Genomic DNA, 16,794 nt, shown 5'->3' with positions numbered 1-16,794 from the left:
GCCCTTTCCCCTCCCAATAAACACACACAAAATCTTGCTTCAGGTCCCTTGCGTGGACGTCTTAGGAAAGAGGGCGGAGCCCTGGGGCTGGTTGGTGGAGACTGGGGTCCTGCGAGACGCATCTGCGCGGTACAGCCCCGCACGTGTTCAAGCCGGAAGCTCCCGCTGGGGCTGGAGAGTCCTGAGGATGGAAACCCAGATGGAGGCTCAGAGCCCCTTAGCCGAGGACGGCTTCACCCAGGTCACCCGCAAGGGTAGCCGAAGGGCGAAGAAACGGCAGGCTGAGCAGCTGTCTGCGACGGAGGAAGGAGGGGGCGCGAGCCACATGGACACGGAAGAGGCTCGGCCGGCGAAGAGGCCCATCTTCCCTCCCCTCTCCGGGGACGGGTTCTTGGTACTGGCGGGCACTCACGAACAGGAACGGGGCAAAGCAGAGGCCTGGGGACCCTGTGGCTTTAGGGTGATGTAGAAGCTTTTTATGGCGTGAAGGTTTTAGAGAAGGACTCTCCTGATGTTTAATTCGTTCAGTTGAAGGATGCTCTTTGTGGATCAGCTGTCAGTTTACAACTCCGCCCATCCGACGACTCCTGAGTTGTGTTTTCTTTTATTGTAGAGTGGGAAAGAAGAAACTAGGAAAATTCCAGTTCCTGCTAACAGGTACACGCCGTTAAAAGAGAATTGGATGAAGATATTTACTCCTATTGTGGAGCATTTGGGACTTCAGATACGCTTTAACTTGAAATCGAGGAATGTAGAAATCAGGGTAAGGAGAATGTTAACCATTTTTAAATATACTGCGGTTTCTCTCACCTGTGGGTATGAAAAGGCATGAACCGACTTTCCTTAGAGGGGCTTATTTTGTTAAATGATTTTTTCCCAATTTTCTAATATTTTAGTATTTGAACCTCTCAAATGCTTTCAAAATCTACACTCAGCGCAGATATTAGTCCAATTCATGAGTTGGGCCTGAGATCATACCAAAATAGTAGCTATGTCTCTTTTTTTTTTGAAGGGCTGCACCTTGGCATTTGGAAGTTCTCAGGCAAGGGGTCGAATTGGAGCTGTAGCTGCCAGCCTACACCACAGCCACACCAATGCCAGATCCAAGGTAGTCCTGCGACCTGCACCACAGTTCACGGCAACACCAGATCCTTAATCCCCTGAGCAATGCCAGGGATTGCACCTACATCCTTGTGGATACTAGTCCAGGTCTGCATATTTTTAATAATCTGTGTTGATTAAGAAAAGGCTTAATAAAGAGCTTGTCATAAACAGAAGTATGTAAGTAATCAATGAAAGTACTTGCTATAGTATCATATTTTAGTGGTATTTTTTGAAAAAAAAAAAGTACCGATGATAAATTTAAGTTATACATACGTGTATTTATTCATTCATTCCTTCCTTCCATGATGTCAGGCTAGGAGTTAGGCAGTAGGGTTTCATTTTGTTTTATTTTGTTTTTTCTGAGTGCCAATTTTGTTTCAGAATCAGTGACCTAGGAATTCCCATCATGGTACAGTGGAAAAGAATCCTACTAGGAACCATGAGTTTGCAGGTTCAATCCCTGGCCTCACTCAGTGGGTTAAGGATCTGGCATTGCCGTGAGCCGTGGTGTAGGTCGAAGACGTGGCTTGGATTCTGCATTGCTGTGGCTGTGGTGAGGGCCGGCAGCTGTAGTTCTGATTTGACCCCTAGCCTGGGAACCTCCATATGCCGAGGGTGCGGCCCTAAAAAAAAAAGCAGAAAAAAAAAAATCAATGACCAAAATTATTTGTCTTTTTAAGGATTCATCTTAAGACTCATTTCTGTTGAGGGACTAGAATAATAAAGCAGAGAGGCCCTGTTTTAAATAGTTGGTAAAGTATAAAAGTCAAAACTTGACAGAGGAATTCCTCTTGTTCCCATTGCCACTTTCATTCAGGTTTTATGGGTTTTTTGCCAAAATTCTTGTTTGCTTATGAATTTCCTTTCCTTCATTGCTTTAAACTGCTTTCCCCACTCCATCCTTTCTGCCAGAGCCAGATGAATTTTCCCAGACCACACACTGTTTTTAATGATATCTTGGTATCTTTTTGTTGTTTTTTTGGGGGGAAGGGTGGGAGTCTTTCTAGGACTGCACTTGCAGCATGTGGAAGTTCCCAAGCTAGGGGTCAAATCGGAGCGGTAGCTGCCGGCCTACACCACAGCCACAGCAACTTAGGATCCAAGCCACATCTGCAACCTATACCACAGCTCACGGCAACGCCAGATACCCAACCCACTGAGCAAAGCCAGGGATGAAATCCGAATCCTCATGGATCCTAGGTGAATTCATTACCACTGCACCACAATAGGAATTCCTTGATATCCTGTTATCTTTAATATCACTGAAAGATAAAAGTTAAGTTTTTGACTGAATTTGACTTCAAAGTAGGAGTCCCACTCCCAAGTTCTCCCACCATCTCCCTGAACATTTTTATGTCCAAATTTACCGGACGGATTGGCTCTCTGAAAAAGGCCCTTTCCTCCCTTCTCCCTTTTTCTTCCTACCTCATTTTTGTCATCTCTAAGAGTCTAACTCAAGTTTTCTCCTTTACAGTCTGCCAGTTTTTCAGCCCTGTCTTCAGGGCCTAAATGTGTGCTTAATCATCGTATGTGTTGCAGCACCATCGTTTGCGTTCCACTAACATTTGCTGATACTGCTCTATGCCAGACCCTTGGTGGCGCTTCATCATTTTGGTCTAGAGGACAGCCCTCTGAGCTAGATGATGTATCCCATCTACGGCTGTGAGGAAACTGGCCAAGGAGCGTCTGGCCAAAGTCCTCAATGCCTTGAGTAGGGACCACTCAGGGTCTTCCGTTCCAGCCTCCTAATTTTACAGAAGAGAAGACTTAAGACCTCAAGCATTCCTGGGGCTTGCCTGAGGTCACACATAGAATTGGGACTGGGGTCTAGTTTTTAACTGCGCCATTACACAACCCTGTGTGGTTTCAGATTTGTCAAATAGGTGGTCTCCTCAACTAGTTATGAGTCTGTGTGGGAAAGTAGGAATGATGGTTTTCGAATCAGATCTGTGTTCAAATCTTACTTTGTCACTTTTTGGCACTTCAGTTTCCTCAGATGAGAAATTACCGATCTCACTTAATATGTAAGTTGATATGAAGATGAGAGCTATAGGGTGTCAAGCACCTTTGTAGTGCACGTCTTTACAGGAGTGGGCATTTTAGTGAATAGTGTCTAGTTCTGTGATTTTTCAGGTAAACTCCTGGTAGGGCAGGATCCCTGCTTACCCCACTCCTAGAGTTGTTTTGGGAAACATCAGCACATGAATGATGATTGAAGTCAGGAGATGAAATCAGGATCCCAGGGAGACAGCGTCAAAGAAGAGAAGAGGACTGTCTTGGGTGTGGATGGGCCAAGGACAGAGGTCCCTCAGAATGGGGTTGGGCTGTGCCTGGGGGATCTTTCTGGTAACTCCAGAGTCAGGCCAGCCATGGAGTTGTGCAGTTGGTCATTTGACAGTCCCTGGGGACACTGCCCAGCTCTGGAGCAAGCAAAGCTTTATTGTGAAAATTAACCATGGTACTTACCTCACCAAAAACTGGGTCATAGAGAATCTATTGGGGGGGGGGGTGGAGGAAATTTTAATAATGAAAAAGGTCAGTCCTAGTAGTTTGTTAGAATATTATCATTTTCATTCTTAGCTATAATTTGTGCCCCCACCCCACCTTTTCTTTTTTAACAGACTTGTAAAGAAACTAAGGATGTTAGCGCTCTGACAAAAGCAGCTGATTTTGTGAAAGCCTTTATTCTTGGATTTCAGGTGGAGGTGCGTGATTTTGTGACTTCTGAAATGGGGGCTTGAAAAAAATACTCCATATGAATTTTTCAATGTATTTGGGGCTTTTTTTTTTTTGGTCTTTTTTTATGTGAATTTTCTAGTTGTACAGTTTCTGAGAGCTTAACACTCACTCATTGGCAGGTGCCTGAATGGAAGGGCTTCACAGTGTTCATTTCTGTATTGTAGGACGCACTTGCCCTTGTGAGGTTGGATGACCTCTTCCTAGAAACTTTTGAAATTACAGATGGTGAGTGTATGGCGGTCTCTCCGTATGTCTTACTGTGCGGAACTTTTGTGTTGCCCACTCTGTACCGTGTGTGATTCTCAGCTTTCCCATAACATCAGTTGAGCTGTATTATTTGCAACTTTTTGAAAAATGTGTGTTTTGGAAGTTCCCTTGTGGCACAACAGGTTGAGGATCTGACATTGTCACCTCAGTGGCTCAGGTCACCGCTGTGGCACAGGCTCATTTCCTGGCCCGGGAACTTCCACATATTACGGGTATAGCCAAAAAAAAAAAAAAAAAAAAAAGTGTGTTTTGTGTCTTTTAGTAGGGAAATTTGGTTAGTGATTAAATTAAACTTCATGTGGAATTGGGTGTTGCTGGAATGGCTTTCCTCCTGAAGTCTTGCTTTTCTCATTTAGTTAAGCCCTTGAAAGGAGACCACCTGTCGAGGGCAATAGGCAGAATTGCTGGCAAAGGAGGAAAAACCAAATTCACCATTGAGAACGTGACCCGGACGCGGATAGTTTTGGCTGATGTGTAAGTATGTGACCTTGAGAAAATTATTGTCATAATTTATATTTGATCTTTTGCTGGCTTCAAAAAAGTGATAGTTTGTATTTCATGCATAATGTTGCCACTCAACCTTCGTCAGGATTTGGTTTGGGATGAATAGTTAACCTGCTTCGAGAACAGATTAACTTAGTTGAGAAAAATCTTCAAAGTTATAGGTTTTGTTCTCAATTAGTAATGAAGGAAATGTTTAGAATCACTCTTAAAAGAAATTACATGAGGGAGTTCCCGTCGTGACACAGTGGTTAACGAATCTGACTAGGAACCATGAGGTTGCGGGTTCGGTCCCTGCCCTTGCTCAGTGGGTTAATGATCCGGTGTTGCCGTGAGCTGTGGTGTAGGTTGCAGACACGGCTCGGATCCCGCGTTGCTGTGGCTCTGGCGTAGGCCGGTGGCTATAGCTCCGATTAGACCCCTAGCCTGGGAACCTCCATATGCCGCAGGAGTGGCCCAAGAAATAGCAAAAAGACAAAAAAAAAAAAAGAAAGAAATTACATGAGGATGGAGTTCCCATTGTGGCGCAGTGGTTAACGAATCCAACTAGGAACCATGAGGTTCTGGGTTCGATCTCTGACCTTGCTCAGTGGGTTAAGGATCTGGCGTTGCCATGAGCTTCGGTGTAGGTTGCAGACATGGCTTGGATCTGGCATTGCTGTGGCTGTGGTGTAGGTCAGAGACTCGGCTCAGATCCCACATTGCTGTGGCTCGTGTAGGCCAGCGGCTACAGCTCCGATTAGACCCCTAGCCTGGGAACCTCCATGTGCCGCGGGAGCGGCCCAAGAAATGGCAAAAAAAAAAGAAAGAAATTACATGAGGAGCTTTCTGGTGACCCAGCAGCAGTTAAGGATCCAGCCTTGTCACTGCTGTGCCTCAAGTCATTGCTGTGGCGGGTGGTTCCATCCCTGGCCCGGGAGCTTCTGCATGCTGCGGGCAAGACCCACCCCCCACCAAAAAAAAGAATTACAAGACAGGTAAATAGCAACTCAGGAGACTTGCAGAGTAGATGTGTTAAATGCCATTGTGGGGCTTTCCTTTAAAAAAAAAAACACATATGTATGTACACACACACGTGAAAGCCTTTCCTAAAAGCAAGGTGGGTGTGTTGCACATTGGGTGAAAAACTCGAGAGCAGCTCTGTGGGAACATAGATGATAGGGCTTAAAATAAGGGTGCAGGAAGTCAAGCTGGGATTACCCTTCTCTGCCCGAGGTTGAAGCCGTGCCGCTGCCAGCTCGGGATGACGGGCAGATGGCCCAGAGATTATACAGCACCGTCAGGTTGGGAAACAGCAGTTGACGGAGAGGGGAGGGATCTGCCTGCTACTAAATCCAGAAATAAGTTCATTTAAAATCATCTCATCTTAGCTCTAAACTGCGGGGCTCACCATTATTTAGCGTCTGAATTTTAGAGTCTTTTTTGTACTTCAAGTAGAAAACTATTCATACCACAACTATCAGTGCCCTGTTTACCTTTTATAATTTTGACCTTTGTGACTTGAGCCTGGAGTTGAGGCTGTGGAGCCATGGGAAAAGTTCTTTTTGAACTAGAAATGTCAACATTTTTGACACCTGTGGCACAACAAGTTGTCTCTGCAGTGGCGTGTGTCACTGCTGAGGAGCAGGGTCAGTCTGCAGCCCTGGTCAGTGGGTTAAGGATCTGCACCTGTAGCTTGGATTCGGTCCCTGGCCCAGGAACTTCCTTTTGCCATGGGTGTGGCCAAAAAAATGTGAAATGTGTATCACTTTTAAAATACATATATTGGAGTTCCCGTCATGGCTCAGTGGTTAACGAATCCGACTAGGAACCATGAGGTTTCGGGTTCGATCCCTGGCCTTGCTCAGTGGGTTAAGGATCCGGCGTTGCCACCAGCTGTGGTGTAGGTCGCAGACATGGCTCCGATCCAGCGGCTCCAATCCTGCGTTGCTGTGGTTCCGGCATAGGCTGGCGGCTACAGCTTCGAATAGACCCCTAGCCTGGGAACCTGCATATGCTGCGGGTGTGGCCCTAGAAAAGACAAAAAGACAATAAAATAAAATATACATAGCCCTAAAAGCTTCTGTTAATCTGGACATTTTGAAATGTAACTGATGTGCTAGTCAAATTATGGTTAATTTTTATCATTAAGTTTATAATTTTAAATTTATAAGTATATTTCTAAAGCTTAACTTATTAATTGAACTAATTTCTTAAACCGCTTTGTTGCAGTATGATTTGCAAACAATAAAATTCACCCATTTTAAGTATACAGTTCAAGGAGTTATTGGCAGATACTCTGTTGGCATGTGATCCCACCACACACTCAGCCCCTCCCCATTCCTAGGCAATTGGCTCATTTCCTTGCTGTCACTATGGTTTTACCTTTTTTAGAAATTCATATAAGTGGTAATACACAGATACAGCCTTTTTCTTTTTTTTGGCGGGGGGAGGGGGGCTTTCCTGTTGTGACTCAGCAGTAATGAATCTGACTGATATCCATGAGGATGCGGGTTTGATCCCTGGCCTTGATCAGTGGGTTATGGATCCAGTGTTGCTGTGAGCTGTGGTGTAGGAAACAGACACAGCTCAGATCCTGCATTGCTGTAGCTGTGGTGTAGACCAGTGGCTATAGCTCCGATTTGACCCCTTCCCTGGGAACTTCCATATACCACACGTGTGGCCCTAAAAAGCAAAAAAAAGAAAAAAAATATTTTTTATTAAACTATAATTGTTTTACAATGTTGTGCCAATCTCTACTGTACTGCAGAGTGACCCAGTCATACATACATATGTATGTACCCCTTCCCTTTCTTATATTATCTTCCATCATGGTCTCTCCCAAGAGACTAGGTATAGTGCCCTGTGCTCTACAGTAGGACCTCATTGCTTATCCATTCTAAAGGGAATAGTTTGCATCTCCCAGTCCATCCCACTCCCTTGCCGTCCCCCTTGGCAACCACAAGACTGCTCTCTATGTGAGTCTGTTTTTGTTTCGTAGATATGTTCATTTGTGCTATATTTTAGATTCCACATACACAGTATGTAGTCTTTGCTGTATGGCTTCTTTTAAGTAGTGCGAAGTTTTAGCTTTGTCCATTTTGTTGGGTGTTAGCAGTAGGTTTTTTCCATTGCCAAGGGCTGGCAAAGAAATGTACTATCTTGTAGTTTTTGCTATAAATAAGGTAATTGGAAATCTTCATGTTCAACAGTTTATGTTAATTATGATGTAGCCATACGACAGACTATTATGCATCCCTTAAATTTTGGGGAGTTTTTTTTGTTTGTTTGTTTTTGGTCTTTTTAGGGCCACATCTGAGGTATATGGGGGTTTCCAGGCTAGGGGTCTAATCGTAGCTGTAGCCGCCGTCCTACACCAGAGCCACAGCAGCAAGGGATCCAAGCCGCGTCTGTGACTTACACCACAGCTCACGGCAATACCAGATCCTTAACCCACTGAGTGAGGCCAGGGATCGAACCCGAACCTCATGGTTCCTAGTTGGATTCGTTTCTGCTGCGCCACGATGGGAACTCCTTGAATGTTGTTTTTGATGATTGCTAATAACCTGGAAAAATGCAGTATGATGTGAACAAGATATAAAACTGAAAACCAGTTGTTCCAGATACATTTGGATAGGAAGTAATGCTGCCCACATGTCCTGAGAGCTTCATTCCATTCCAGCTCCTGCCCCACTGCTTTGGTTGTTTTAGTGGCGAAACTACTCATGCTATGTGTTCTTGCTGCCTCTATTTCCTCATCTTTATTTTAAAGAATTTTGTTTGTATCAAAGTTGACATACACGTATTTTATTTTTTAAAGATTTTTATTTTTTCCATTATAGTTGATTTACAGTATTCTGTCAATTTCTACTGTGCAGCAAAGTGACTCAGTCACACATATATATATTCTTTTTCTCACATTTTCCCCCATCACAGTCCATCACAAGTGACTAGATATAGTTCCCTGTGCTCTACAGCAGGATGTCATTTCTTATCCTCTCCAAATACAATAGTTTGCATCCATTAACCCTAAACTCCCAGCCCCATCCCACTCCCTTCCCCTCCCCCTTGACAACCACCAGTCTGTTCTCCAAGTCTATGAGTTTCTTTTCTGTGGAAAGGTTCATTTGTGCTGTATATTAGATTCCAGATATAAGTGGTATCATATGGTATTTGTCTTTCTCCTGACTTACTTCACTTGGTATAAGAGTCTCTAGTTGCATCCATATTGCAGCAAATAGCATTATTTTGTTCTTTTTAATGGCTGAGTAGTATTCCATTGTGTATATATACCACATCTTAATCCATTCATCTGTTGATGGACATTTAGGTTGTTTCCATGTCTTGGCTATTGTGAATAGTACTGCAATGAGCATGTGGGAAAATTTTCAAGGAAAGTTTTGTCTGGATATATGCCCAAGAGTGGGATTGTTGGGTCATATGGTAATTCTGTATTTAGTTTTCTGAGGTACCTCCATACTGTTTTCCATAGTGGATGTACCAATTTACATTCCCACCTGCAGTATGGGAGGGTTCCGCTTTCTCCAAACCCTCTCCAGCACATATTCTAAAAAGCCAAAAATTCCTGCTGTCTACGTCCATCTCCCCCTCTTCTGAGGGGGGAAATTTCAACTCTTCAAGTTGAGCTCTTTTTCAGCTGACTTTAAAAAATTATTTATGCCCATGTTTCCAAATAGCTTATATACCAGCTTAATGTTTGTTTCAGATTCACTGTTGACTTTCTCCTGTGAAAGGTGAAGATTTCCCTTCTTCACTTGTCTCTGCCCCCAGCCCCGCCTCCCTACGCTTAACCCGCCCCATCCTCCCTGTGCTCAGTATTACCTGAGTATGAAATCAGTGCTCAGGACATTAATAGCTAAGCCAGATGGTACACTCTGGCTACTTTATCTGTCCTCTGTGACTTTGCTGTCACTTGAAGAAATAATTCTTACGGATCTGTGCTTTCTTAACGTTTCGGTTTCCCAAGTCTATAGAAAGCTGTACATTGTCTGCATCTCCACTTTATGGATTCTGATGTATCGGGCATTTTATACGTCTCTCCTGGAGCCCTCTGTTCCAGAGGCGCTGCAACCCTCTGCCTGGCACACAGCTGTCATCCTGGCTTCTCCTTTCACCTTTGCCCCTTTGATGTTGAATCCCTCGCTTCTTGGATGCTTTGTCCTGCGTGTTCCTTGTCTTGGTGGCGTAGGCCAGGGGCTAGCTTAACATAGGAAAGACATTTCATGAGACCTGGTTCTGAGGTCCTGTGTCCTAGCCAGATGTAAGGTAGCACTTTCATTCAGAGTGCCTTTCTGTAACCCTGTCTTCTAATCTTTCTCTTCAGTTTCTTTAATATCTGGTCCTTGATTCACCAGTGCATGAAAACTGCCTTTCTTTTACTTCTTTATTTATTTTAGGGCCACACCCACAGCATTTGGAAGTTCCCAGGCTAGGGATGGAATCCGAGCTACAACTGCCAGCCTACACCACAGCCACAGCAACTTGGGATCCGAGCCGCGTCTGTGATCTACACCACAGCTCACGGCAACGCTGGATCCTTAACCCACTGAGCGAGGCCAGGGATCAAACCCATGTCCTCGTGGATCCTAGTTGGGTTAGTTACTGCTGACCCACAACGGGAACTCCCCAGAACTGCTTTTCTAATCTCACTGGTTTGGTTTTTGTTGTTTTCCTTCTTTTCTCCTGCACTTTCTGTAATGCAATGTTCCCCCTTGCTGGTTGTGGCTTGGACTCTTTTGCATTAGATGCTTTTCTTCAGATCTGGTTCCTTGGTGTGGGCATCATGTGTAAGAGCGGGGTGATACGGAACAGACTGGAAGCCCTGGGCTAGGGGAGGTTCAGGGGTAGGGATGGGCGGCCAGCAGACTGCAGGCTTCACGTAGGATGATTCCAGGCTCTTTCTCTGGGGAAACCCTGGTGTCGGTATCAGTCTTTCCCACTGAGCAGGCCAGGTTCCCCAAAGAAGTATTGTCCAGTCTCTTTGCTGATAGACTCCTGGGGCCCAGTTACAGATGGCAGTTGGCAGTCTCAGCATGCAGATGTTTGCTTGACGTCAGCCCCATTTTGGTCATGGCGCCCCTGCGTCAGCCCTGCCTGGTGCCCCTAGTCCAGACCCCAGGTCCTTCACCTTCTCCCGTGAGCAGCGCCCCCACCCCCGGCATGTCACCAGCATTACAGAGGGGTGGTTGGGTGGCTGCCTGGTTGCACAGAGTAGGAAAGAGAATCTGGGGATCATCTCGAACAGACTTGAGCTAACTATCTTGTTTTTAGCCTCACTTTTACCCCCAATTTCAGAAACGCCTGAGCCTGTGGCAGACGGTGGGAAGCTCGATGTTCCCACTGCTGATTTCGCTGTCAGTTTGACTAAGTTTACTGCTATTTTGGAAGAGGGGCTCAAAAATGCAGAATGTTTTAGTGTTAGTCTCATTTGAACCATTCAGCAAGATGCCTATTAAAAGGATCTGGATGCTCCTCAGTGTATAAGGAAGAAATGTTGATAACTTATGTAATCTATAAAAAACTTTGCAGTTGAAATCCAAGTATGTTTTAAGTAAGTGCACTGTTAACCTGCATCTGGGTACTTAATAAGCCCCGCTCTGCCAGTGAGTCATCTTGGACAGGTTTTTGGATTTCTCCAAACCACTTTCATCTGTAAAATGGGAATAGCTTCTGCCTAATAAAGCTCATGCGAGGCTTACATGAGGACATGTACGTAAAGCCCTGGTATATGGAGCGCACTCCCTGGATGGGAGCCATTACTCACCAAGAATCTTAAAGATCTTAGTCCTGGAGTTCCTGCTGTGGTGCAGTGGAAATGAATCTGACTAGGAACCATGAGGTTGCAGGTTCGATCCCTGGCCTCGCTGAGTGGCTTAAGGATCTGGCATTGCCATAGGTGGTATAGGTCACAGATGCAGCTCGGATCCCGTGTTGCTGTGGCTGTGGTATAGGCTGGTGGCTACAGGTCTGATTGGACTCCTGGCCTGGGAACCTCCATATGCCATGGGTATGGCCCTAAAAAGACCAAAAAAGATCTAGGTTTTATTTTTTAATGTATTATATCTTACAATTTTTTATTGGGACACCATTTATCATAAAATCCCCCCTTTCAGAGTGGTTTTTATTGTATTTACAGAGTTGTACAACCACCACCACCTTGATTTAGGAACCTGTATCTACTCTGAGTTTGCAGAGTTTCTGGATTACGGCACTTAGTAAAGATAATGGTTTTTCTTGCTCACTTGTCTCACTTTCTGTCTTGCAGGAAAGTTCACATCCTTGGTTCTTTCCAGAACATCAAGATGGCGAGAACTGCCATTTGCAACCTTATCCTAGGTAATAGCAGTTTTGTCCTTGAGGGTTTTCTCTGAAAGAAAAGATTATTTAGCAACTCACATCACATTTGCAAGTCACCTAAGGGTCAGGATTATGTTAAAGGTGGAAGTCAAAACCCTTGGTGGTTGGACCTAGAGAAAAAGAAGGGGTGTTTTTGCTTGGATTCCATCTGAGAGTCCAAGAGAAAGGGTCTGTTGGGTTATACTGCTTAACACTGCTGCTTCGCCTGCCCGCCGAAGGGTCCAGGAAAGGCCTTCCAGGACAGCAGGCAGCGCTGTTGTAGGTTCCGAAGGAAGCTGCTCTCAGGGTAGCATCAGTCATCTTAATGGACCCACCAAGTACAATCACTTGCGGTCAGAGCCACAGGCTGTGAGCAGCTTGCTGGGCAAGCACGTGGCGTTTGCCCCAGGGCCCAGGTCTGACCGACCAGCTGCTTTTTGATATGTTTTGACAGCTTGGTGCCTTTGGCTCTCAGGATTTAAAATGGGGTGGTTTTTTTGTTTTGTTTTGTTGTTTTTTTGAGACTGTGTGTGGTTTCCTCTATGGCTCTGTGGCTGGTGTAAGGGAGATGCAGTGGAAAATGTCCCTGTCCTTTTTAGAGTTGCAGACCATTTCCCATGTGGCAGCTAAATATGTGATTGTGTTCGTGTAGATAAGCTTTCGTATTTCCTTCTGCAGGGAATCCTCCATCGAAGGTTTACGGCAACATTCGCGCCGTGGCTAGCAGAGCGGCAGACCGATTCTGATTTCACATCAGAGCGTCTCACCTTGTATTTAGACTCCAGAGAAAAAGGCTTTCCCCTCCACCAGCGGTCACCAGACACCACATGAAGAACTTTTCAGTCATGAATACCATTATTATACTTGTACATTAAGTATAATTTATCATGTCTTCTATTTTAAATCACATGTAGCAGATTTGCATAGTTTATAATCCTCATTTGGATGGAAACTCATTCAAAAAACAGTTCTGTATCGGTTTCTAACTTTATTTATAAGTTTATAACTTCTTATAATTTGTTATACATTTATACTTTTTCTCTGTGAGGTGTAATTAAAAGAATTACCTGGGAGTTCCTGCTATGACACAGCAGGTGAAGTATCTAGTGTTGTCTCTGGGCAGTGTGGGTTCAATCCCTGCCCTCGCTCAGTGGGTTAAGGATCCCACGTTGCCACAGCTGTGGCTTGGATTCAAGCCCTGGCCCAGGAACTTCAAAGCCAAAAAAAAAAACCAAAAACGGATTATCTCAGAAAATCTCTCCAAAACGTGATCCTTAATGCTGGCTGGTGTATAAATATTTTAGAATCAGTCATAGGCAGCAGTGTGGATGTACTATGTGAACTTCTAATCTTTGTACCTGTTTTTGCTGTTTGTAAAATTAAAGACTACACTACAAGGTTGATGTGCAAAGAGTTTTATTTTTTAAACAAGTAGTTAATGAAAGCAGTCAGACCTTGCCAGTGTTGGGTATATTTCTTCTTAGTAGTAATGGTGAAGTAGGATCAAAGAATGTTTTTATCCTTAAGAAAACTCCTATATTCTATAAATGTAACTGATTAATAGGTATCTGCCTAAACGTTATCTGATACATACTATACATTTTTTAAATGAAGGGAACTTATTTCATTCAACTATGGTTGTGATACTGCATTCCCTTGTCTCTACAGCCTTTGAGCAATTTTTTTTCTTTCTTTTTTTTTTTTTGTCTTTTTAGGGCCACACCCATGGCATATGGAGGTTCCAAGGCTAGGAGTAAATCATAGCTGCAGCTGCTTGCCTGTGCTATAGCCACAGCAACACAGTGTCCAAGCCCCGTCTTTAACCTACACCACAGCTCACAGCAACGTTAGATCCTTAACTCACTGATTGAGGCCAGGGATCAAACCTGCAACCTCCTGGATACTAGTTGGGTTCGTTACTGCTGAGTCACAACTGGAAGTCCTGAGCAAGATTTTGACACTTTAATGATGGGAGTATTAGTACATGTAGGAACTAGAAAAAGTATGAAAAGCTGCTCTTTCCTTTATAATAGTAACACATGCCACTGTCTAGAACTAGTCTGTATGTTGTGTTGGGATTAAACGTTACTTAATACTATAGTGCAGTCCAATGGGAAACTGCTGGCAATGTCCCAGCAGTAATTTTTTATCCTTTGGCAGCACAGGAGCATGGAGAGAGTATGTGTAGATGACAGCAAATCATTTTACTCCTATCTTTCTGAAAAGGAGGAATCTGTTGGGACTTTCTTATTCTAGAGTCTGCACAGGTTTCAGGAGGTACCCATGCTTTGTCCATAAAGTTGTATTCAAATCGTGATGTTAGGGCATACTTTTCAGAGGAATGGGTCCAGTTTGGATCAGGTTTTCAAACTACATGGGCTGAATGAACCATTGCTAGGTAATCATAAACGTTTTGTGTTGCTTTTTTTCTTTTTATGGCTGCACCTGAAGCATGTTTAAGTTCCCCGGCTAGGGGTAGAATTGGAGGCACAGCTGCCAGCCTACACCACAGCCATGGCAATGCCAAATCCCAGCCGTATCTATGACCTCTGCCACAGCTTGCAACAAGGCTGGATTCTTAACCCACTGAGCAAGGCCAGGGACTGAACAAGCATCCTTATGGATATGAGTTGGGTTTTTAACCCACTGAGCCACAATGGGAACTCCTTGTGTTGATTTTCAAAGAGCATAATTTTGCTTGGGACAACACGGGTTTTCTGTAATAAAGTGAAGTAATCCTATGGGATTTCTTACATAATTAGAACTATCAGTAATATAAGAAAACATATTTTTCTGGAAGTTGCTAACATTTGGAATACTGAACATTCATGGACTTGTTTCCACACCTGTGGCATTGGAAGTTCCTAGTCAGGGACTGAATCCAAGCTTGTAGCTGCAACCTGCACCACAGCTGTGGCAACACTGGATCCTTTAACCCACTGCACTGGGCTGGGGATCAAACCCACATCCTGGAAAGGACCTAAACCACTGCAGTTGGAGTCTTAACCCACTGCACCATAGGAGGAACTCCCCTTTGCCCCCTGCCCTTTGTGTAGCCACAGCAGTGGCATATGGAAGCTCCCAGACCAAGTGGTTAAATTGAAGCTACAGCTGCTGGTCTGCACCACAGCCACAGCAATGCCAGATCTGAGCCTCGTTGGCAACCTACACCACAGCTCACAGCAATACCAGATCCTTAACCCACTAGGCGAGGCAAGGGATTGAACCCGCATCCTCATGGATACTAGTCTGATTCGTTTCTGCTGTGCCACAATGGGAACTCTGCCTTGCCCATTTTTCATCAGGTTTTTGGGTTATTTTTTTGTTTGATTATTTTTGGGCCCAACCTGCAGCATATGGAAGTTCCTGGGCTAGGATCAAATCAGAGCTACAGCTGCAAGCCTATACCACAGCCACATCAATGTGGGATCCAAGCCACATTCCAGATCTACACCACAGTTCATGGCAATGCCAGTTCCTTAACCCACTGAGGCCAGGGATCAAACCCACATGAATACTAGTCAGGTTAACCCACTGAGCCACAATGCGAACTCCAATCAGTTTTTGTTTTTGAGTCTTAGAGTTTTTCACATATTCTAGATAGCAGTCTCTTATCAGATACTTGACTTACAAATATTTTCTTTCATTCTGTGAGTTACTGTTTTACTTTAAGTCATCTTTTCTACTCTTTAAGACCATTAGAACTAGGAGCTCCTGTAATGGCACAGCGGGTTAAGAATCCAACTGCAGTGGGCCAGGTTGCTGTAGAGGTACAGGTTTGCTCTCTGACCCAGCACAATGGGTTAAAGGATCTGGCGTTGCCACAGCTGCAGCTTGGATTCAGTCCCTGTCAGGAACTTCCATAAGCCTCAGGTGCACCCATAAAAAGACAAACAGAAAAAAAATTTAAAGAGAAAAACCTAGGGCTTAAATGTATCTATTGGTTTAGAGTTAACTAACCCATACTCCTAGAATAGTAGGATAGCCTGAAGAGCCAAAGAATCCAGTGCATAATAGCTCATAACAGGCGCACACCTGACAGTGCAGGTGTTCTGAATATAAACACCAAAAGCTCAAAATTCATCTGGGTCAGGCACATCCTTTACCTCTCACAAAAATCTCAAGTGCTTATTACAATGCTAGACAAGGAGTAGGAACCCTACAAAGTTGTTGCATGAATAAAAGTCTCAAAATAATACAAATTTTTGCCTTTTGTGAAGAGTGAGAAAATACTGAATGTAGTATTAACAACTAATATAAACAAGGTGTCTCATGTACTGAGTAAACACTAAGAGCAAATTCTAGATAACCAAGTGTATAAGTGAACGAGGGATAGAAATTCCTGGGGGGTGGGCGGAGGGGGCTTTCATTCATTTCATTTCAATAACTGGGGCAGACAAATATCAAACACTTAAGTTAATCATGTCAGAAGAGGTGAAATGCTATGGAGGAAGACAGCCGGGTAGGTCAGGGTGCGAGGGTGTTTAAACGGGCAGCCAGGAGAGTTCCTGCTGAGCCAGGACAGAACTGAACCACCCTGGAAGCATTTGCTGTGGGACAGCCTGTGGGGGAAGAGACAGTGCAAAGGCCAACAGAGGAAAGCCCAACAAAGGCTCCTGGAAGCACAAGGAGGCCAAGGCAGCTGGAAGCAGAGCAAGAATGGAGACCGGACTCTGCAAGTCATGAGGATGACTTATGTTTTCACCCAGAGTTAAAGCAGACTTACTTTCACTTATGGCTTACGGTCAAGGATCGAGCATCAACTTAACAGAGGTGTTTAAAAATCCAAATGAATGAAAAAAGACTAATGGCTGGGGAAGCCTAAAGACCACTGTGAATACACTCAAC

At 44.3% G+C, this 16,794-nt stretch overlaps 1 protein-coding gene across 1 annotated transcript; it reads left to right on the top strand.

Moving 5' to 3' along the window:
* Positions 1 to 149: 149 nt before the first annotated feature.
* PNO1 (partner of NOB1 homolog) lies at positions 150 to 13,343 on the top strand. The gene is made up of 7 exons (XM_003125074.5): positions 150 to 394; positions 614 to 763; positions 3,726 to 3,809; positions 4,008 to 4,068; positions 4,467 to 4,584; positions 11,876 to 11,946; positions 12,625 to 13,343. Exons 1-7 carry the CDS (start codon positions 188 to 190, stop codon positions 12,690 to 12,692), a joined length of 759 nt encoding a protein of 252 aa, XP_003125122.1. The 5' UTR covers positions 150 to 187; the 3' UTR covers positions 12,693 to 13,343.
* The last annotated feature ends 3,451 nt before the right edge of the window (positions 13,344 to 16,794 follow it).

This window comes from Sus scrofa, chromosome 3 (assembly GCF_054392235.1).
Source record: "Sus scrofa isolate SSC_HxYL_T2T_F1_AM1 chromosome 3, Sscrofa_HxYL_maternal_Yorkshire_Landrace_v2.0, whole genome shotgun sequence".
NCBI classification, from domain to species: Eukaryota; Metazoa; Chordata; class Mammalia; order Artiodactyla; family Suidae; genus Sus; species Sus scrofa.
The sequence above is the reverse complement of the archived record's forward strand: the minus strand, read 5'-3'. Positions and strand labels throughout refer to the sequence as shown.